This window comes from Calonectris borealis, chromosome 4 (genome assembly GCF_964195595.1).
Source record: "Calonectris borealis chromosome 4, bCalBor7.hap1.2, whole genome shotgun sequence".
Classification (NCBI taxonomy): domain Eukaryota; kingdom Metazoa; phylum Chordata; class Aves; order Procellariiformes; family Procellariidae; genus Calonectris; species Calonectris borealis.
In genome coordinates this window covers 83,449,144-83,471,583 of record NC_134315.1, presented here as the reverse complement: position 1 = coordinate 83,471,583, position 22,440 = coordinate 83,449,144, and the positions used below count along the sequence as shown (strand labels likewise).

The following is a 22,440-nucleotide window of genomic DNA, read 5'->3' as shown; positions in this document are numbered from 1 at the left end:
ATAAACGTTCAGACATCGTGATTGCCAACAAAATAAAGCCTATATGCCAACTTGAATACTTTTTTTTTTTTTTGCCAACTGGAAGGATATATAACTTTCTGGTCTTATTTTAAGGACATGTTAAAAATATAAGCACCAAGAAAGTGGTAAATGACACGTCTTACAAACTAGATGATTTAAGCTGTGAAACGTGTTGAGCTGCTTTTGCGTAAGAAATTTGATAAAAATACAGAGAGGTAGGATTGTTAATACTTTAAATAAAACAATCTTAACAATGCTGGAAACATTAAAATGTAGCGCTGGTTGTTTTTGGAGGGTTTGGGTGTTTTGTGGGATCTTGATTGTTTTTTAAAAAAGGAGGATCGTTTGTAGTTGTTTGACTTGCTTACTGATCGTCCTTCTGTTTGAGATTTCATCTGCTTTGTGTGTCCACTTTTGAGACACTGGGAAGTAAAATAGATTTCCTGCTTTCTCACGCCCAGTCAGATTCATGACTAAGAATTGTGAAGTAATTAACTAGAACTAAGTTAAATACTTATCCTTCCTTCTTCCATCCTTTCGTTTCTGCAATACAGGTTCCCTAGCTACAAAGCCCAAAAGATTTTTCAGCCCAACATAGGGAATGGGTGAAACCTTTAATTCTTTTTCCTTTAGAAGTTTGCATTTAGCAAAAGGCAACTTGAAAGTCTCTAAGAGCTGACTCCTAAGACGAGAGAGGCCAACATACTGTATTTCCCATTAATAATCCTCTTCAGTAATCCTAATCCATTTCAGATCTATAGCAGTTCTTAAGCGTCACATGGGAGAGGATTCTTAGGGCTGCTCAAAACAACTGTGCAGTAAATAAATCGAAGGGTCTGCACTTGTTGCAGAACAGCACACACATTCTATACTGCAGGTGCTGAGAGACACGGCAGTTTCTGCTGCGTGCCCAAGGGAACAGCTTACTTGATTACTTAGATTCTGAGAGGGATTTTCTGAATCTGTAATCAAGCAAATCACTTCAGAGATTATTGATCACTTTGGGTACGGAATAGAAACAAAAATTTAAAAAGTGGAGAGCTTCTATTGTGTTTATCTTAATAAATCTGTAAGTTAGCAATTGGTGGCAAGGTAAGTTGCATTTTTCTTTTTATTTCTCTCTAACAATGTTTTGTGTTCAGAAGCAGTTACACGGCACCCATAGTTTGAGGTGAAATATCTTTTTATATGTCAAGCGGTATAAAACTGCAGTTGGGAGTTTTCTATCTGAAATTCTCTTTTTTGGCACTGCAGTAACTGTGCAGGTGCAGAGGTCAGTGCATGTGTAAAATAAAACAAGCTTCACCGTCTCGTTTCCAGCTACGAGATGTGCCGAGTCTGATGTACAGGAGGGATATACATAGGTATTTACTCTAGGAGGGCAAGGCAGGATCATCACTTTCCCTAGTGCTAGCTAGCATTTTTATTCTTAGGAGAAGTATTTGAAATTTTTTTTAATTCATCTGTAGCTCTTAATGGTGATGTTTTTCTTTTAGCAGAACTTAAAATTTGTTTCCCTGTTTTTCAGTCTTTTTCCTAGTAAACTTTCAGTAAGTCTCTTGTACCTTGCCTTCCAGATTCTGCTCATCTCTTCTCTCAGTTGTCCAAATGTCTATAAAATTGTCAAGTTAGTGGGGATTCAGTTGTGTAAGTGATACGTTAAGTGTGTCATCTTTCCTAGATGCCCTGTTGCTTTGGAGTTAGCTTCGCGTTAGCTTCGGTGTTCCTTGCAGGAAGCCTTCGATTCACGTGGGTGGAGCACCAAATTCTGCACAGATCTGTTATGTGGACAAGCTCAGTGATGTGACAGAGTGTGTAGGATTTGATTCAAAATGCTGTCACTTGCTTTGGTTTTGAAGGAGTTAAAATAATATTTATGGTGAGCCAGGAAATTTACTCAGGCTTTTGTTGTTCTTGTTTTGGGGTGGTTGACACAAATGGATTTGTGCGAGTTTTCCTTTAGTGAGATTTATGTGGTATTATATGGTATTATTAAATGAGTCAGCAGCTTGTGTTTTAAGAGTTGCAAAAATGAGTATATTATCCGTTGGCTTGGGAGGTGTATGTGGAGTCTGGCTGTTACATGTTTCTCCTGCCTTTAGAACGCTACCTCCGGTGAACAGGGAAAGTGCGTCTTTTCTACGTGTCTGCGGCCTTCTACTGAGGCACTGAACTTTGTTGTTCTGTTAGTTGTCCGTGTCCATGTGTGGCTCTTGAGTCCATGCTTTTTTTGTTGGTGGTGTACTTCTGTCCTGGTGTAAGCGCATACAGCGGGTTCTATCACCTTGCTTTACTTAGCATGCATGTTTGCGAGCAGATGCTCTACGCAGCAGCGTACACCAGGGGAGAGCCTCATATGAATGTATTGCAGCTTCTCAGAAGGCGTGAGGAAAGCCTGTTTCAGAGGCCTTCTAGCTGCACCAGAGAAAATGTAAGCATCTCTGCAGGAGGGGAACGGTGGCCGAGAGCAAGATGAGAAAGGAGCAGTCTGTAGCTGGCTGTTTCCCAGCTGCATCATTTTCTCTCACCTGGTTGTTTAATACAGCCTGTGTTTGAGATGATGCCACTGTTCAACTTCATCAAGTCTTCTAGGCTGTGTCTTTATGGGCTCCTGTTCCTCTTCTTTTTCTTGCGTAGAGGATTTTAGGAAGGGGAGGGGTGCATGTCACTGTTGGGTGGATGAGGAAGGATCAGAGGTGCTGAGCAGTTGGACTGGCTCTATTTCTTCCTCACTCCTCCCACCCTTGAAACAGGTTTGATTCCATTGGAATCTCTGGTTTACTGCTGTGCGCTCCTTTGCTCAGGCTGTGGCGCTCAGAAAAATCTGAGGGTAACGAAGTGAAAAACATTGCAGCTCCAGGAATTGCTTGGGAGAGACCTGTTGGCAAGACTGTTCACGACAAGATAAATAGGTAGGTGCGGTTGCCTGTGCTTGCTCTCTGCAGGCACTCCTAGGGCACACTAATGCTAGACCATCCCTCGGTATGGGCCAAAATTTGTGTTTAAAGTAGGGCCATCCAAATAACAAATGCTTGTTTGTTTTGCAGGGAAGTGAGGGAAATGAGGAGAACTTGTATTCTGTGTCTTCAAAGGTGCTCTCAAATCCAAGGTCACATTTTACCAAAACAGATAGGCAGTACCCCTGAACGCATCCTAAGCAAGTGAAGTACCTAACTCTGTACTTGAGCGCTTACCTCAAATTTGTTCTCCGTTTTTTAACAATGATGTGGAAATGTTTTAGTTCTTGAAAAAGGATTTTTTTTTTTTTTTGCTCATGTTTGCATTTTTAAAGGTATCTTTAAAGGCACTCACCTCTTCCGAAAAGCTGAAGCATCAGTCTTCCTTTGAAGCCGGCACTGTCGGGTTCCTAAGCAGCACTGAAGATACAGCTAGGCACGCAGGCTGTGTTGACCTCCAGTGTGGAGGAACAGTTGTCTACACTAACCATGCTTGGGGGTTTTTTCCTGGGACTGGCTTGAATCTGGTCCTGCGGACTGAACTCCCATTAGTAGCTGGAGTGTGTTTTCTGGTGTCATTTCATCCGAAAGGAACCTCGGTCATGCTGTTTCTGACTGCCCTGCCAGGTTATACCAGAATGCAGTAAGTGGAGGTGCTTGGAGATGATTGTTCCTGAAGCAAGCTCCCGATACAGAGCGAATCATTTGTATCGTTGCTTCCCTGGACAGCTAATACTTGCTGAAATCTTCAGATTTGCATCTTTGAATAGAAATTTTGTTTGGATAACCAGATGGGAGTTCTAAGTCTATACTGAGAAATTCTGAGCTTGAAAATTTGTTTTTCCTGAAATGGGATTTGCCTTGTACCGGAGATTACAAATAAGAGCCTTAAATGCTAGGGATCCTGATTTCTGTGCACAATTGTCCGTTTGAGTAGCTAATAATCTGAAAAGTTGTCAGAGCACCTGCATTATTTAAGCACAAAGGCCATAAAGCATCGGGTGTAATCGGGCACAATTCAGCAGTGATTTCAGGCCATTTTTGACACTGATATGAAATAATGCTGTTAGAATAAAACTAGAGTGACTGGTATTTTGTTGAGAGCGTCGCTACGTATCCTCCTGTTGTGTCACCCAGTTATTGTGAAGATGCCATTGTGCAATTCGGCATCCTGGGCACGGTAGAGAATTTCAGCATTTCATCTGCCTTAGAAACTTTCCATGTTGAAATGTTGCTTAGCACGGCTCATCTTCCTGAGCAAGCACTGCACACATGCACCTTATACAACACCGGACGCGTTCCTTCAATTCGCGTTTCTGCAGATCTGCAGCTGTTTTGAGAGGAAAGACGTGGGTTAGGTCGAAAGAGATTGAAGGAGGCAAAAGGATTGCGGGAAGTGAGGAAAGAAGGACTTTTCCCTCTGCTGGGGAGAAGTGCGTCTGTAGTCATACTGTCCTGTCCTTTCAAAATCCTTTGAGCTGTGGTCTCCTGCCAGCACCAGGCTTAACATTTTTACAACTGTTTATTTCCTTCCCTCCCTTTCTCAGCTTTCTCCTCCCCCAGTTCCGGGTTAGAATAAAAATCTGTGTAGTTTTTATATATAGCGATACAGCCTGGGACCGCTTTGGCAGTAGTACATGGAGTTTTGTTTTTCCTATATGACTGTTTTTTTTTTTTCAGAGGAAACATGTCTGACTGTGAACGACATTCTGGTTGTCCTCAAAGTGAGAGACTTCAGAATTTGACCTAATCTTGAAATAGGATCTGTTTGCTCTGACCAGAGCTTTCCGCAGCAGTGAGGTTACAACAGTCTGGCTGTCCTGTCTTTTTATACTGGCCAGGATCTGAGCAACTGATGATACAATACGCTCCCATGCTCAAGCAGATCCATGAGGTGAAGGAAAGCAGTGTTCAACAAAGCTGATTATTTTCTTATTATAGCTAATTGTTATTTCAGATTGTCTGCCCTCTAGCTGTGGTGCTGCAAATACATTTAAATACAGTCTGTGTGTTCATCTCTCACAATGAGAGTTATCCTTCACAGATGGCTATATGCATGAATATTTGTCTGCATATACTGATTGTTAATGAATCAACTTAATGACTTTTATAGTTCCTGATCAGTATTGAAAAACGGGGTTTTTTCCCTATACAGTGTACGACTGCCTCCCACATGCAGTTGTGTAGTATTTCAGCACCTTCGTCCGGGTGCTTCAGCTGTGCGTGAGGAAGGGGGGAGGTAGCATGAGGATTCGGAGATGTAGTCTGCTCTCAGAGCTCAATCAAGATTATTTTATTGTAGTATCTGAAATGAAGGCTCAGGTCAAAGTCTGCCACATTGCTAAGAGATAGGAGCCTAAAATTAGGCATGTGAAGCCTTGTGAGAGTACATGAATGCCTGATTTATACATCTACCGTACAATTACAATACCTAGATATGCAACCTCTGCTATTTTTATACAATTAGGAAAGGTGCTGAAATGATCCTATTTATATATTCAATGAATTTCATTTCAATTCTCATTGAAATTTGAAACAATGAGACAGAAATCCTCACCTCAGATTGTCTGGAAGACAATAAAGTAGCTGGAAAAACCTTGTACTGGAAGATGTACCTGGGCACAAGACAGGCCATCTGCTCGTTGATCTTAAGTGTTAATATATTTAATTATAGATTCTCAGCACTGTGGGACATGTTGCAGCTGTTTTGATTCTGACCGAATGGTCTTTCCTGCATCTCTTTTGTGGTTTTGGTGATACTGGGCCAGTCTGCAACGTTCCAGGAGCATTGGTTGGAGAACATGGGATCTGGTAGTTCTGTAAATGCCAACTACAAGCACTCCCTGCAGAAGTCTGAAAATGGTGAGTGATTCTTTGAAAAGTAATCTTTTCCTTTCTGCTCCTACACATGCCGTTGGCAGGTTGCAGCGGATGTGTTTCTTTTCTGAGTTACCTAGCTTTCTTGATAGTATTGAGGCGAGGTTATGTCTTTCAGTATCCTGTGACAAGGAGTCTCAGCTGTCAGGCAGAAGGCCAACAGGCTTGAGAAAATAACAGCTATTTAGACCAGGATTAGGTTAAAATCAACCAAAACCTGACCGGAAATGAAGCAGCAAAAAGCAATTCTGTTAGAACTAACATCCGATGGATTAATCAATTGCTGGCTAATGCGCGTGTTGTCAAGCGCTGACAGCAAGATAGATGGTATCATCCTGCTGCTTCCGGTGGACTCTGTTTTTAAAGACTGTGTTAGTGGCGCAGGAGTGATAAAGCAGAAGCATTAGCAAAGCCAAAACAAATCTGATTCTAAAGAAGGTAAGATGGTGTGGCTAAGAAAAGCTGAAAAGCAAAAAGTGTGCTTTTTTCTAATTATGTCAGCACAATGCTCTTAATCTCTGCTAATAATCTGGACTTTTTTATGGCTCCCGAAGCTGTAATGATTTATTTTTATGAAACCCTCTGTATGATAGGATCAATTTTCTGGGTGTGTGCTTAGGTCTGCTATGGAACAAAGGGAGTTTATGAGTAAGACTTTACACATAAGGAAGTGTAAAAAAGTAAACAGATTATTTTGTTGTTTGAGTCATTCGGTCATCAGCATTGGCAGAACAGCAGTATGGTGCAAACTTTGCAAGTGCTTTGAAAGGAAAAATAGTGATTGCATTTAGAAGTGAAGAAAGCAGGGATACTGCTGTGACTCAGCCTTTTTTGTTTGTAATCTTTCTTTGTTGAAAAACTCCACCTTTTTTTTAAGTTAGATTTGTCTATTGCCTATAGCACCAGAGGACCATGGACTTTCCCAAAAAGTTCAGGGTTATTTTATGATAATGGCTTAGCTATAACAAAGAAAGTGTAACATAAAACTAGTTACTTATTGGAAACTCTGCATTAGATCTGATACCTCATCAACAGTTTCCCATGACAGTAAAACCTCTCTGAATTTCTGGCATCTGGTTCTCAAAATCCTTCCGATCTGCTGATCTGCAAATGTGGAGCTGCTTAGGACTTTCCACCCAAGTATAACGTGCCAGGCCGTGTCCTGTCCCCCTTGCACAAGGCCCAGAGGCTGTTCCCTGTGGGAAGTGTAGCCAGCAGAGCTCTGTTAAACCGGCCCTGCACTTGAGTCAAAAAGGGGGTGCAGAATCCTTCCTGTAAGGTGATTTGTGAACTATACTGCTAGCATGAACAGGCATATTTTAGTTTGAGTGCTGCCACTTTGGCATACTTTCAGTAGCTTACACGATGATGTATGATTCAGTTTACTGCTTGGATCCTCATAAAATGTGGATAAATCTCTTTCTCTTCCTTTTTTATTATTTTTTTCTAAACTAGTACAAACACTGCCAGATGAAACTCACCCAGGTAAGCTGGTAAATTAGAATACCTGGCTTTTTCAGTTGCAGAGTTAGTCTCTGTAAAAGTAGTGTAAAAAAACCAATGCCTTGCCCATCTGGAGCTTAAATGCTGTGGATGGTGGTATATATGCTCACTGTGCGCTTCGTAATGAGTCTTCCGTAGATTTTACTTTTAATATTTCAAAGGATCTGGTTTTCATTGGTATATGTGGAGTCATAACTATGAATTTCTGTTCGGGATTCAGTTGAAATACATCTGACTCCTACCGCAGTAATTGGGTATTTATCCACTGTTAGGGCAATGCAAGATATTTACGAGTTGTTTGTTTTAGAGAGTGATTGTGACAGGGAGTAAGGCAGCTAGTGTTGGGTCTGTTATAAAGGAGGCTTGAAGAGGTAGCATCAGGAGCACCAAAGTGCAGAAAAAAAAGTCAAGCCTTGTTTATTTTTTCATAGCCCTGCAGATCAGTAAGCATTTTCTCAACAAGATATAAAGCTCAGGCAAAGAATACTTAAGTTATTCTTGAATTAAGGCTAGCCAAGTCTTACCTTCTCGCCCATGACTTCACCGTGACTCCGTTCCCCAGCTGCACAACAGCAACAGCTCTTCCCTTATTGTGCTCTGCAGCTCCTAGTGCTGTAACAGTAACATAATTTAGAAGGATTATTATTTTCAATACATAAGCCATCAGGATATCTTCGTTAGGTAAAGGTCAATGTTTCCTGCTGAAGTACATGGAAGGTGGTTTGTTACGTAATTAATGCAAACTAATTCAATTAATGTGATGCCTTTGTCTCTTGCCAGCACTTAGCAGCCTTTGGGGTAGGGGTAGGGGACTTCCTTCTTTTTAATAAAGTTTTTCCACCCCACATCCCACATTGCTCTCCCTGCTTTGGTGAACACGGCAGTGCTCTCTCACAAACCAGATGCCAAGGGAATACAAGCTTCTGCAGCAGGGCTAAGTCTGTAACTCTGTTGTCTCCGTTTGATTTTGGGGCCAACCTGTAGATAGAGCAGTCATCCCTCCCTCCCTCAGCTAAAGATGACACAGAGAAGCGTTGTTAGAAAATGTTTTCATCGTAGGGCTCTAGGGTAGGGCTCCAGAAATTAACAGGAAGGGACACAGAGCGGTATCAAAAGAGAGATGCCAAGTAGCAGAGCTGGTTGGCAAGGTGCTCTAAAGTAACCCGGCGGTCCAAATGTGATCAAGACCAGCTAAGGAGGATGGAAGAGTTTCTAGAGGTACATAAAGTTCTGTGGCGGAACTTGAAAAAGGAAATGGGAAGTTGCACCAATGTACTTCACTTGAAATATGCACACACCCCATCTGAAATAATCTTTTAATGAAAAACACTGGAATTGGAGAAATACAGAGGAATGGTAATGTTTTAAAGATGAGGGCAAATAGCCATCATTTGGAGGGAAGAGCCTGGTGCCGGTACCGGCTGTGGATTGAAACGCGACCAGGCACTTGGAAATTCCCGTTATTTCGTTCCTTCTGTGTCAGTAAGCGGCCAAAGATCTGTCTCCCTCTTTTCACTGTGGGTGTTAATTTTGTCTTTATTTTATTCCAAGATAAAGGTATGTTAACATTTATGCTAGAATAGATGCCTTCTGAAGTTTGTCCAGCACTGCAAAAGCTGAGGTGTTTATTTGGCTTAAAGGAAGGTAGACAAACCCCATATTTTTAAGGCTCTGGAAGGGGACTCGGTGTCTTGTTTTACCCCAACCCCTTGTGGGGCCTCAGTCAAATCTCTGGTTTCCTGAAGCCCCAGTACCTACACTGTAAGATGGACATGAAAATGATAAAGGTAGATAGAAAGGGAGGAAATTGTCTATTAATACGGAAGAATGTGTTTGGATCTTTAGGCCTTAACAAGTTGTTAATGCTGGTGCTGAGGAGCCAGCAGCCACGGTTAGAATTGCTTCAGAGGTCTTTGGTCAGGCAGGGTCAGATCAACCTCTTGCAATATGGTGGAAATAGTGGGTGTTTTGTTATCCTTAATATTTAGGCACCAGAAGACCTTTCCTGAAAACTTGCTCCTGAAAAGGAAAGGTCCCTCTTCAATTTTCAGGGTCGGGAAAGGAGCGGTAGCAGGGTGGCTCAGCTGCAGCCACTGCAGCTCAGCAGGGTGGTTCTGTTTTTGTCCGCTAGCTTTCAAGGCAGCCGTCTTGATCCAACAGTGGTATCGGCGCTACGTTGCTCGGCTGGAAATGCGCCGACGTTGCACCTGGAGAATCTTTCAATCCATTGAGTATGCTTGCGAGCAGGATCAGATCAAGGTAATGTCTCAAGGAAAAGCGTATGTAGGAAAATACATAGGAGGGTGGTTTCTGTGCCACAGACTCACTTGTTTCTGGCTACTGGCTGGTAACACTGTAAGTGCTTCAGTGGGCCAAGGACTGGGTTTCCTGCCCCTTTTTAGCCTATTGATTTCCTGCCTGCTTTTGTCTGGTGAAACCCTAAGTAATGAGTCTTGAAAGAAAGCCATAAGGACCATTTAACATCATTGTTTTTCCTGAGTCTGAACACAATAGGCAAGGCTAGTTGGTTTGTTATACTTTAACTGATAAATATTCTCTTATAGGGTTGCCTTGCTGTCAGGGAGGGAGAGGGAGGGCTTATAGGTGTACTTCTGTCATTATGGCTGGAGGTAAAGCTACTGTTTTGACTTCATCAGAAGATATTCAAAACTAGAATTGGTACGGTATGATTTGTTGTACATACCAGACAACATGAGAAGGGCATAGATAATACTTCCAGAAAGAAGATCTGCCACTCTGCAGACTTTCATTCCAGGGTGAATGGTGATGAGCTCTCTCTCTCTTCTTGCAGCTTCACGACTTCTTCAGTTACCTGATGGACCACTTCACGCCAAGCAGCAATAAAGAGAGTAAGTTTCTATGTGCCATTTGTAGACGTGGCACCGGCAGCTCAGAAGGTTGCACCCTGTATTGATTCATTGCCCAATGCTGGCCCTGCAGGATGGCAAAGGGGGCCGAGAGAGTCTAAAGAGCGATGGCATCAGGAATTTGAATAGGGAGTGAACTGTCTGGAGACTGTCAGAGCTGTGCGAGGGATGTGGAGCAATTCCTGCTTCTTAGGAGCAGGAAGGGGGAATAAAAGCTCAGTACGTTTTCTAAGAGCAGTATTAGAAATTTGCCTTTTTTCAGTGATCCCTGGTAACCAGGGGTTTGCAGAGTCCATTTCTGAAGCAAGAGAATCCATCTTTAGAGCACTGTATTCTAGAGCATCTACTTTATTTATATGTAGTCTCTCACTTATAATTGGGGTGGGGTGGGGGGAGAAGTGCTGTGAGAAACAATACAGTATCTTCCTGAATCTGCAGAGAACATCGTATGTTATTTCTTAGTGCTGGGAACTTGCTAATGAGCTTAGCTCTGAAATCTGATGGTAGTACGTCAAAATTAACTATTTACTTTGCTGACCATAACGTGCTGAAGTCCTCGCTCCTTCCTTTCAAACTGCCACCCTTTTTCTCACAACCACCCCACATATTTTACAGCAAAGCTCTGTTGAGGAAGATTTTTTTTCAGCGTCTGTATAAAACAGAGTTCCTTGAGTTGGGCTCTGAGATGTTACAGCAATAAAAAAATAATGCGAATTTACACAAATTTTGTGCAACACTGAGAACGTAGGGCAAGCTTAGAAAACCAGCGGGACGTACGAGACAGTTCCTTATTATACAGTTTGCTTTTGCATGTCATTGAAAGCAAGATTTCAATTAGCCATGGCAACCAATGTCCGTCTGGCTCTACCAGAGTTTTGCAGAAACTAGCGTAGCTGCCAGCACTGCCTGACACATAGCACACGGAAACTTCTCCCTGCAGCCTTTTCCCCACTGCCAATTCTGTAGCGGTGTCAGACTAGGAGCTGGCCTCCGCTGCTGCCATCGCTCACGAGCTCTGGCCTAACCAAACAGCTTTTCTTTAGCAAACTACTAGAACGGTGTATTGATCCAACTTAACTTTTTCTTGTCTCTTTCTCTTTTTAAAAAAACAATCAAACCGCCCAATCTGCCATCCAGGGGATTTTATCAGTCGCATGTTCATAAGTGGGGAAAGCTTCAAAGAGGCAGAGCTGGAAAAATACTGTGACTATGAATCCATGGAGGTGCCAGACTCCTACACTGGACCCCGTCTCTCTTTCCCACTCCTTCCTGACCATGCGACTGCCTTGCTGGAAGCTTTCAAACAGAAACAAGTAAGGATCCCAGAAGGAACCACGCTTTCCCCTTCTCTATGCAGGGGTATAGGATAGATAATTTGGTTTTAGCCTTCCTAACAAGCTACACTGATTGGAGTATAACGAGCTGGCAGGCTGTTAAGCAAAGGGGGATGGAAATGATACGGTATTTCCCCCTGCCATAGGAACTTTTTTCCTTTCTGAAAATGCAGGTCTGACAAAACTGAAAACTTTTTGTAGGTGTGCGCCAATATTAGCCTGAATTTCATTTTAAAAGGGAAAAAACCCCACAACGGTCCATGTTGAAACACTGTCATTTTTTGTTGCAATTCCTCAATTTGTTAAAAAGTATAGGATGGCCCAGATGGAAACAGCTCATGAAAATTATCTTTTGTGCCATGCAACTTTGACTCATATTTAAAATGTAAAATGTGAGTGTTTTGATGAGGAAGGCCTGTACCAGTTCAGCAGCACTAACAAGACTAGTCTTTGTACAATTGCAGTGCTCTGCTGCCATCCCTCAGTCAAGGTGCTGAACTGCAAAATAGGCCAAAACATCCCTTCTCCAAACAAAATGACTTCTAAACCAAAGGTCTCTAGTGTCTTGACTAATATTAAATGCCTACAGTCTGGCTTTGAGCGAACATATTTCTGTAGGACACATGGTAGCTCATAGCCTGGTTTAATGTGGAAAAGGCTAAGAAAGATCTAGAGGAGCAGCTTCTTACCTGTGATACTGGGCTGGAATTTCTGCTTCTCTAGGAAGTGGTGTTGCCTAGCAGATACAGCCTTGACCACAGGGTGCTAGGGCTTCTGGGTTCTCTTGCCAGCCCTGCCAATGCGTCGTCTTGTTTGTAAGCCCGTAGGTCAGCACCGAGCGTCGCCCCAGTGAGAGTTTCTGCCATCCAGGTTGTCGTGGTGGGTCCTTGGGGCCTTTGCAGACAGCTGCATTGCTGCTCAGAGGTCACTGATTTCCTGCTTTAATCCCTTCGCTTTCTCCTAGTAGCAGCTCCACGCTCGCTATGTCTTAAACCTTCTGCATGAGACCAGGAAGCACCTCAAGCAGTTGCCAAACATCAGTCATGTCTCCACCTGCTATAGCGAGGAGGTCACCGTGTGCGGTAGGTCTGGGTGGGAGGACACTGTGCAGTCTCTGGGGCAGAACGCTCACGTGGAAGGGGTGGGAAAGATATAAAATGGTAGCGTGAGCATGATGCGCTCCTTTGTACTGAGCATGGAACACAAATGCAGTCTGTAAGAAAGATGCGTCTTGCATCGAGAGGCAATGGGCTGTCTAACATACCCGGGTTTACCCTCTGATGCTGTATTTGAGCTGCTGCAAAGACTAGCCTGAAGACTGGAGGGAGCCAGTCTGCATCCCGGCCCTATTTCTGCTTGGTTTGGAACGGGATGGGGGTGTTGAGGGAAGGTGGTTTGTCTATTTGTAGTCTGCGTTTGGCTTCCATGGGAGATTTTGGGATACATCATTAACAAACCCTGCCCCTAGATGGTAGCGTTTAGCTTGGCATAGCCTGCTGTAGCAGTAGTGCTGTCACGGCGATTACAAAAATGCGAGGAGAGGAGGAGGTATGAATGGAAAAGATAAGGATATACATTTGTCTAAGGGAAGATGAAGGGTGATAATGATGGCCTGTGGCTCTTAAAATTGTTATACCTTACAGCAAAAATTTAAAGAATTTTTCAACTGGATTCAAATTTGTCTTTGTTCTGTCACCCCAAACTTGGAGTCCTTTTACTAAACCACAGAAACTGCACCCACTTGAGGACTGGCCTCAAAACTCAGTTTTCTGTCCTGTTCTGTGGCCTGGGATTATTTAAACGAGGTCCTGGAGCCGTTTTGGCTGAGTCTTCATTAGCAGCAGTGTATGCATTCAGATCCAGAATACTAACACATCTTTGCGTCTTAACAAGTAAATTTGAAAGAGAGAAAGCTTTTCACCATTATTTTCCTACTCTAGGACAAATGTTTAAACTCGGAGATATTTCCGAAAAATATGTACTTAGCACAGACTCTCGTGTGCAGTCAGCTTCTGGAGAACAAACCTCTCTCTCCAATATCGTGTTAAATGAGAATTTAGTTTGATTATTATTTTGTATGCAAAGCTTTCTCCCATGTAATGATCAAAGTCAAACAGTTTCTTGTGCCACGTTGTGTCATCGTAAGAGATAAACGAACAAAGCTTCTGAATCAGAGTCCTTAGAAGCTGGTGTAGGTTTTTTGCTGTCCTTCTCAGGCTTCAGCTCAAGACTTGACATCATGTCTTCTTCCTTTGGGCACATTGCCTCAGTGTAAGGAAACTTGCACCTTGAACTTCCCAAAATATTTTCAGTGGTCATTAATTTATAGAGGAGATACTTCATAGGAAGTTATATATTGGTGTCTTTTCAAGTTAAACATACTGTGACTTGTCTTTTTGTGCCTGTTAGGAGACTTGCACGGCCAGCTGGATGACTTGTTCCTCATATTTTATAAGGTAGGCACCGTATTTGGAGAGGGAGGCTGGCCAGGCACTCTGAGAGGTATCGCATGGGTCATGCTGAGAAGCGTTTGCAAAATTGGGCCCTTCACGTGCGATTCTCCAGGTCAATTTAATCGGTTTTAAATGGCTTCACAAAGCAGCAGCTTATTCCCTTGCTGACTTCGAAATCTGACATACATGTACCTTTGGGAAGTGCCAGTGAACATTTTTGCAAGTGCTGATACCGATGACAACCCTTCCTGACTGCCAGCTTTCGCTTTTCAGTGCATTTGCCACTGGGAGCCTACAGCATAAAAATAAGAGTCAGGATCTATTGTATAAGGTAACCTGGAGCAGGAGTGAGAGAATGTGCAGCTGGGTGGGGAGGTATACGGAGATCATGGGGAGGCCTCCCTTGTTAACATCTGCCCGTTCCTTGCTTTGACAGAATGGCCTTCCTTCTCCTTCCAAGTCCTACGTGTTCAACGGGGACTTCGTAGACAGAGGCAAACAGTCCCTTGAGATACTCATCGTCCTCTTTACCTTCCTCTTGATCTATCCAAAAGAGGTTCATCTCAACCGCGGGAACCACGAGGACCACATGGTCAACTTACGGTATGGGTTATTTGCGGGGCTGATCGCGATGTCAAGGGTGTCGCTGCGAAATCCCGCTGAGCTTCCTTTCTCCTGTTCCTTTAGCTACGGTTTCACCAAGGAAGTAATGCAGAAATACAAGGTAGGCATACGTTTGTGTCTCCTTCACCACCCGAGACGTGGACTTTGAAGGCTTAATGCTTCATCTTTTCCTTTCTGACCTGTCCTCCTAGGTGCATGGGAAGAAAATCTTGAAGATGATTCAGAATGTCTTCTGCTGGCTGCCCCTGGCCACCCTGATTGATCAGAAAGTCCTCATTATACACGGGGGCATCTCTGACACCACTGACCTGGACATGCTTGAGAAAATTCAGAGGAACAAAGTAGGTTTTACTTCCTAGATATTGCAAGAGACAACAGTGTTGCTGATTTGTGGTGAGCAGCTTACTTCTACGTGTCAGCTTGGCTGTTGACGAGACAAATCTAAAGGATGGTCTTCCTAGACAAACTGTGCTTAGGTACAGGCTCGGACTGGATCGCTTTGGTTTAATAGTGTGCGTGCAGGAGGTGTGAAGGGAAGAAGCATTCTTGGCTACTGGAAGATGCAAGGATCGTAGCCAGGGAAGTGGTGGATAACGCATGGGTCAATAGGTGTGTTGGTGCCGACTGTAAAAACACAGTGATGATGAGACTTTCTCCCACAGTTTCTTAGCCTGTTTTTCCCCCTAGATTTCCACAAAGGTTCTGATAAGTTGTTTAACTTGTCTCTGCCTCACTTTCTAGTTGAGAAATACTAACTCCCTTCTGCAAATGTAATGGCAAGCACGTGCATTAGTTATTAGTCCTTCCCTCATTCTGCCGCCTAGTTCCCATTGCAGATTAAATCCATGTACTCTACCTTTTGTGAAACGTCTGAGCAGCCTAGAGTCAACGAAGGATAGATAGATCTGTAGTCAGGATGGATGAGGGGCCCCAGCTGTAAACCAAGAATGGCACATCCGAGAGGACGGCATTAGTATCTCCCACAATTAATCAGCGTTTGATGGCAGCAAAGGGAATTGAGGCTCGGAGGTTTGGGTCACTTGACAGTCTCCTAATGGAAGATGTTAGAGCTGGAGATGTAGGTTTCCAAGCAGTGTGACTACCTCTCTTGTCTCTCTTACCTCTTTCAGTTTATTTCTGTATTAAGAGGGAAGAAAAGGAAGGAGTCGAACAGAAATGTGGAAATACAGGAAATAAACGGGGAGAGCAAAGTAGAGGCTGACCCAGCAGAGAATGAGGCCGCCCCCAGTTTACCTCCGCAGCCCCGGCCAGCCCAGGCTCCCAGCACAGCCAACAGGCTGGAGTTCTCCAAGTGGGTCCGGCAGACGGTGCAGGAGCAAATCGAGTGGTGCCGCCGGCTGGTGGACATCAGCGAGTCGGAGGAGGAGGAGCTCACCTATTCCAGTGTGGTCTCCTTGACGGATTTGGATGGGCCATGCTGGACTCGCCAGGAGCAGTGGAAGCAGGTGAGTAGCCTAAGCAGGGCCCTGAGCTCCGTGGGTTGTGGATGCCTCCTGCAGGTTTGTTCTCTGTTATGAGGAATCTCGGTAGAAAATATGTGAGTCGGTGCAGAGACCTCTCTGCAGAGATATTTTTGCTGCTTCATATAGTGGAGTTAAGGAGCAACTCGGTGTTTAAGTGCCAGCGGGTAGGCTAATGGGGTTTATGCTATTTTGCCGCTGCTGCTCTGTACCCCGAGACAGCCTGGCATTGATCATTCAGCGGTAAGTGGTCAGGAAGGGCTGTACTGTGGGCCTGTGATCTCTGCTGCTTGGGGATGTTTTGTTAGATACCTGCGCTACATCCAGCCCGTCCTGTGGCATGGTTACCTAGAAATCGAAGAGCTGTGCATGAGAGTCACGTAGGACAACGTAGGCTGCGTTCAAGACTGGTGCTAGCTGCCGTTCTGCTGGCACCTTTCTCCTACCCTTGCGAGTCAGCCTTTTCACCGGGCTTTCGGCTTTCTGTGCTCAAGGCTCTGTCCCAGTGTTTGCCCCTAGCACAGCACTCATCCATTGTTGTATACATAAAACTGCTGCTCAGGCATAGAATGGGGCAATAGGTTTTCTTGATTCACTGCGGGGGAGAGAAATAATAGACAATGGACTGACAAGTGTTATATCGCTTACTGTGTACGCAGGGTATCTGAAGACAGCTCTGTAGGTAATGAACGAACACGTCATTTGCTGATGGGCGAATCCTGATCTTGAGTACTAAGAGCAGACTGAATTTGTGGTTTTAGCTGGGCTGTGCCGTGAGTAGGTTGCTAGGCAGGTCAGAGCCTGGGAGCTTGGTTTCCTGTTTGTGTTAGACCAGTCTGTCTGTAAGTCTCTTCTGTGCGCTCTGAAACCATCGTTACTTACTTCACGTTACAAATGACAACCCGGCATTGCACACCTTATCAGCGTAAAGCTATATATTGAGGTCAGGGTTAAAAAGATTAAACTTTAATCCAAATGGTGGTTACTGAGTCAGCACGCACTTACATTTCTGGAGGCTGCGGAATGTTCTGGCTAGAGAGCAAAGGAGTTTAATACTAAGCCTGCTCGTGGCCTCGGGATCTGCTGGGTGTTCTTGTCCTGGGACCTGTGTTTTGGCATGGAGAAGGACAGGCAAGGCTCTTTGAAATCTTAGAGGCAGCAAAGGGAAAGCTTGCATCAGGCCTGATTTATGGACGCCCCTCTCCCCCCAAGCACTCTGGGTGTGCCTGTAGCTCCAGGCTGACAATATTGTCACCTCTGTGGTGGACCAGGTGTGTGACAGTCCTGCGGAGCAGTGTGGTGGTTCAGCTGGGATGCAGAAAACATCTCTGTTTCCCTGCACTATGGTAGTAGCAGCGGTCCAGGGAGGGATTCAGAGATAGAGCTGTATTTGCTTAGTAAACTTTCATGGGTGCTATCTGCTGGGTACACTTTATTCAGTGAACTTTTCCAATCCTTTCAGGTTTTAGACATTCTCTGGAGTGACCCCATGCCTCAGGAGGGCTGCAGAGTAAATACGGTGCGAGGTGGTGGCTGCTATTTTGGGCCTGACGTGACAGGGAAGATCCTTGAGAAGTACAACTTGCAGTTCCTCATCCGCTCCCATGAGTGCAAGCAAGAGGGCTACGAGTTCTGTCACAACCGGAAGGTCGGTGAGGGGACGGCGTGAAGTTGGGTTTCCATCCTGCCAGAGTGGGGTTTCTGTGGTGGCTTGTCTCAGCTCTGTATTTCTTCCAATGGGGCTTTGTTAAGTACATGCAAAATCGTTGAACAGCCTTATTGGGAGTTACTGAAGTGTGTTCCCAGCTGAGGTCTTAGGTCAGGACAGTCTGGAGCCACCTACTCTGTTGGGGTCATCTGTTCTGCAGGCAAAGCACGTCCTTGTGCGTGGTAACTGAGAAAAGATCTGAACTCGTTTGTGCCATTGCCCCCACTTAATGCAGCTGTTTCTGAAGATGACATACAAAAGGGCGTTTCTAAGCTGCTGCCGTGAAGTTTTGCTCTCAGAAGATTCAGGGTCACTTCAGTGACTTCAACAGGGGCACTTTTGACTCCGCTCACTGCAGTGGAGAGTGGAAGTTTGTCGGGAGACTACAGTGAAATTGCAAAAGCCCAGCCTGTGGCCAGATCCACACGAGACCAGTGGTGCCCCCGAGGAACTCACACCTGTAAGGCTTCCGGGCCAGCCGCCACCTCACTCTTCCATATAAAACATGGTGCTTTCACAGTCTGTTGACTCCAGATGGGATCGATTGTGGGGTATTCACTGATACACGTATTTATAATAGAGGATGTATGTACTGACTGTAAATGCCTCTCTTTTTTGGGGGTTAGGTGCTGACCATATTTTCAGCCTCAAACTACTATGAGATTGGCAGCAACAGGGGAGCCTATGTGAAGCTGGGACCGGACCTCGTCCCCCATTTTGTTCAGTACCAAGCGAACAAGACAGCCCACACTCTGACTATGACCCAAAGGCAAGGCTTTCCGGTTGCTCTGTATTCACCAAGTCAAAATTCCAAAAGGGAAAACTTTGGGAGCTTTGAGAAAGTTTGACTCCGGAGCTGAACTTTCACAGCTTGATTTACTAAATAATAGCGCTAGAGGAGGATTCAAGCTTTGTGCAGAAATTACTGAGGGAGGCTCAAGGGTTGAGGAGGGAGCGTTACAAGATCAGAAGGGGACTCTCTTTTACAGACTGTTGATTTTCCAGCTTCTTTTTTCCATGTCAAGTTTTAACTTCTGACCCTTGCTGAGATTCCCTTCTGCTTTGTTACTTCACAAATCAATGTGGGGATTCAGCTGCGGGGAACTGTGCTCCAGGCATGCAGTGCCTTGTCACGAACGCTGAGATGCAGCTATGGCTGTGCAGAGCAGTTGTGCGAGGGTCTGGGCAATCCATAGACAGGCCAGAGCACTGGGACGGTGCAGCTTCTCTTGCGCTTCGTGGCAAGTCCTTAATGTGCTTCTCTCTTTTCTGCATCCTCCAGGATCAGCAGAGTAGAGGAGTCAGCCTTTCGAGCCTTGCGGGAAAAGCTCTTTGCTCACACCTCAGCCCTCATAAGCGCGTTCAAGGCCTACGATAAGGACAATACAGGTAAATCTCGGCCGAGGGGGACACAGGTTAATTCCCTGGTAGGACAGGGTTGAAGCAGCTAAGTTGAGCGTGTGGTTGGTTGGCAGGCTCCGCACTGATAGTTGTCAGTGACTGTCACAGGGGCAGGCTGTGTCAGACCTTGCCACAGCATTGGTCCCATTTGCTGTTATTCAGTGTCTCTGTTGGGAACCTGTTAATGCCTCAGAGTGGCGTTATAATGAGGGGGTGTCGGAGAAGCAAGAGGTGATTAGCCTGATGTGCAGTAATTCAGGCTGGGTATTAGGAGAACCCTTTGGAACAGGAGTATTGATGAAGCATTGAAAAAGATGACCTGGAACATACCTGTCACGTGTCACTTGGAAAGGGCTGGGTTGTCTCGAGAGCCCCTTACATCCCTGGAGTCTGAAATCACTGGGAAGAGGAAAGCGAGTGATGTCCTCCGTGGCAGCTGCCTCTGTCAGAGCCTTAAGGAAGGAGCTGAGCATTCGTAATTCTCTGGCTGCCAGGAGCGCTCTGCTGGTGCAGCGACCGAGACGTGTTGCTGAGACCTGTCCATTTGTGGGCCGGGGGAGAAAAGGGACACAGCGGTTGGCAGAACTGCTTTCTTGTGGGTAAAACTGCTTTCTTGCTTTCTTCCCTGGCAGCAAAATTGTTCACAAAAGTCCAGTTCAGCTGTTACAGCAGCTGCTAAACTAGGGGTTTTACCATGTTCCTGGGTCACTGAGGTGCAGTTGTGTTGGCCACGATCTGCAGGGGAAGCTGGCTGTAGGCCACAGATTTATAATGAAATATCCAAAGTTAGCGTCTTGCCATTGTTCAGATATTTACAGCCCCATGGCCCTGATTTCTTGCAATGATCAAAAGCTTGCTGAGGCTGGGGGGAGCAGCGAGTGCACTTGTGCCTACAGTGGCTGATGTCTGAATAGCCATGTAGAGTTTTTTTCCAGTACCAAAGTGCTCAAGTGTGCCATGGAGGAATGACACTTGCTGTCAGCACGGTAGACTGGGCATGCGTACTGCTCTAGGCTTTTTACTTTGCCATCGTGTGCTTTCAGCTGCCTGTCTCTCACAGGTCTCCACGGCTCTCCCTTTTCGTTACAGGAACGATCACACTGAGCAACTGGGCGACGGCAGTGGAGTCAGTCTTGCACCTGGGATTGCCCTGGCGAATGTTGAGACCGCAGCTGGTGCGCAGCACGGCGAACGGCATGCTGGAGTACAAGTCCTGGCTCGACGACTTGGCCATGGAGCAGCGGAGCCAAGAGGTAAGGACTCAAGTAGTCCAGAGGCATTCAGTCCATTGTAGAAACAGATGATGCATGTGCAATCAAAACCCAGAGGTAGTTTTGGATGCAGGCTTTTAAGTAGGAAAACTACATTCCGTTCTCTGAGTCGCATTGCTTGCTTAATTACATCTAGCAAAACCAACCCTGCAACGGTTAAAAAATGTAGCCCAAGTCAGTGTCTTCTCTGTTAGCCTGGAAAAGCTCTGTTTGGAAGCGATAGGTTGCTGATGTGCTACAATGCAGAGTTGTACGGACGGTCCGGTCATCACAAACCTGTTTCATAAGCCACCACAGACGATGCAAAGTGCATTGCTGGCAAACTCTTGAGAGCAGTAAACATTTTTTTTAGGGGGGGGTCTGCAGTAACTGCTCAGAAAAAACAGAGAGCTGTCAGAAGGGTATAAGGAGTGTGACCATGTTGTCTTTCAGCACATCCAGTCAAGCTTGCTGGAAGTCATTTATCGAAACAGATCCAACTTGGAGACCATATTCCGGATCATAGACAGAGATCATTCAGGTAAGCAGGTGTGCAGGGGGTAGTGGTCACTGCGTTGTATTCCATTCTACTTTTGGGCTCCCTTTACTATGCACGAAGGCGTTTTTATTGCGTGGTTAAAAGTCTGCGTCTTTCTCCTCCCTCAATTGGGGTAATTGCCTCAAGAGCTTCTGAAATGTCATTGCAAGTTTCCACAAACATGACGCGTTTTGAAGGACTGCGTGCAGTCCAGGTGCAGAATTAATAATTACTTGTTGAGGAGTTCAGCAGAACAAGAACAGCGATGAGAGCAATGACAGTAATGCAGCGTACTTGGATCTTGAGCATTACCTGCTTTCAAACAGTCATATCCACCAAATTACTTCGGGAAAGAGAAAATACAACAGTCTTTGCCTTCTTTTGTTCTCCCAAATTGTATTATGTCTCTTTACTGCTTTAAGTTGTATTTTAGCCCGTGTTCTGCACGCTAGGAAATTTAGTTGCAGCATGTGAAATTAAGACTATGAGTGATTTCCTTCCTTCCTTTAGGGTATGCAGGCAGCAGGGGTGGGATGACAGATCAACCCTGAGCAGGGGTCCCTCCTTGCACGCTGAGCGGGGACTGACTGGCAGTAGTGCCTGTGGTGACCTTGCGCTGAGCTGGCTGTGCCTTCCTTTTCCACAGGTCTCATCTCCTTTGAGGAATTCCACCAAACCTGGAAGCTGTTCAGCCACCATATGAACATTGAACTCACGGATGAAGGGATCAACGACTTAGTTCGCAGCATTGACTTCAATAAGGATGGAAACATCGACTTCAACGAGTTCCTAGAAGCCTTCCGCCTTGTCAAACAGTCACAGTAGTGAGAACCTGTTGAGGGTTGCCATGTCCAATGCCTTGACTGTCTGCGAAGCCAGGGGGACCGCTTCCTACCTAACCGCAGAGTGTGCCTGCAGATGCGAAGCAGGGAAAGGGAAGGCAGGTACCTGTAGCACTTATTGGTTGAAAACAGTGATGTCAAACAGTGATGTCTGTAGCCAACAGCTGTGATCCACTTGGCGAAGGTAACGGCTAAAATAGACAAGCTGCACTTCAGTTCTGACCATTTTGAAAAACGAGCTCTGTTTTAAGTAGAAATTCCTGCTCAAAGGGAAGATGCAACTTAGTTTCTCCAGTCAACGCATGTGATGAAATTTTACAGGTCTATTCAAGTGTAGTAAAATGGAAGAAAAGGTATTTCTTGTAGGCAGTGTTTTAACGAGGTAGCAACTGCTAGAGCACAGCTTTCCTTTTAATAAACCGTTTTTTCTAGATTGCTGGTTCTCGGCTGTTCATGCCTTCTCTTTGTCAACTCTGTTAGCAGCAGTGCTGTTTCAGTGATATTACCTCCTTGCCCTCTGTGATTCCTTTGCTCTTCTGTAAGTTTGTTCTGTAAGTTTGAAG

General features: G+C 45.0%; 1 protein-coding gene and 1 long non-coding RNA gene across 3 annotated transcripts; one reads left to right on the top strand and one right to left on the bottom strand.

Annotated features, from left to right (window-relative positions):
• Positions 1-850: 850 nt before the first annotated feature.
• Positions 851-17,604, bottom strand: LOC142082306 (uncharacterized). Of its 2 annotated transcripts, none has more exons than XR_012673662.1 (4): positions 16,787-17,604; positions 12,270-16,200; positions 10,063-10,895; positions 851-7,970 (listed from the first exon to the last, which is right to left on the bottom strand). It is a non-coding gene; the product is annotated as an uncharacterized LOC142082306 (long non-coding RNA). The 2 variants fall into 2 exon arrangements; XR_012673661.1 differs by lacking the exon at positions 16,787-17,604 and having other exon boundaries at positions 12,270-15,794; positions 15,912-15,999.
• On the top strand, positions 5,651-22,432 carry PPEF2 (protein phosphatase with EF-hand domain 2). Its single transcript, XM_075150395.1, has 16 exons — positions 5,651-5,840; positions 9,490-9,617; positions 10,171-10,228; positions 11,384-11,559; positions 12,548-12,662; positions 13,990-14,036; positions 14,470-14,636; positions 14,721-14,757; positions 14,849-14,998; positions 15,788-16,123; positions 17,601-17,786; positions 18,473-18,615; positions 19,129-19,235; positions 20,337-20,500; positions 20,951-21,038; positions 21,682-22,432. The coding sequence occupies exons 1-16, from the start codon at positions 5,780-5,782 to the stop codon at positions 21,858-21,860; spliced, it is 2,142 nt and encodes a 713-aa protein (XP_075006496.1). The 5' UTR covers positions 5,651-5,779; the 3' UTR covers positions 21,861-22,432.
• The last annotated feature ends 8 nt before the right edge of the window (positions 22,433-22,440 follow it).

Bases quoted from the DNA above. Each gene is read 5' to 3' on its own strand.
- PPEF2 (XM_075150395.1), top strand. From the start codon at position 5,780: ATGGGATCTGGTAGTTCTGTAAATGCCAACTACAAGCACTCCCTGCAG. The intron at 14,758-14,848 runs GTAGGCATACGT...CTGTCCTCCTAG, and splicing joins AAGTAATGCAGAAATACAAG to GTGCATGGGAAGAAAATCTT. The intron at 14,999-15,787 runs GTAGGTTTTACT...TACCTCTTTCAG, and splicing joins AGAAAATTCAGAGGAACAAA to TTTATTTCTGTATTAAGAGG.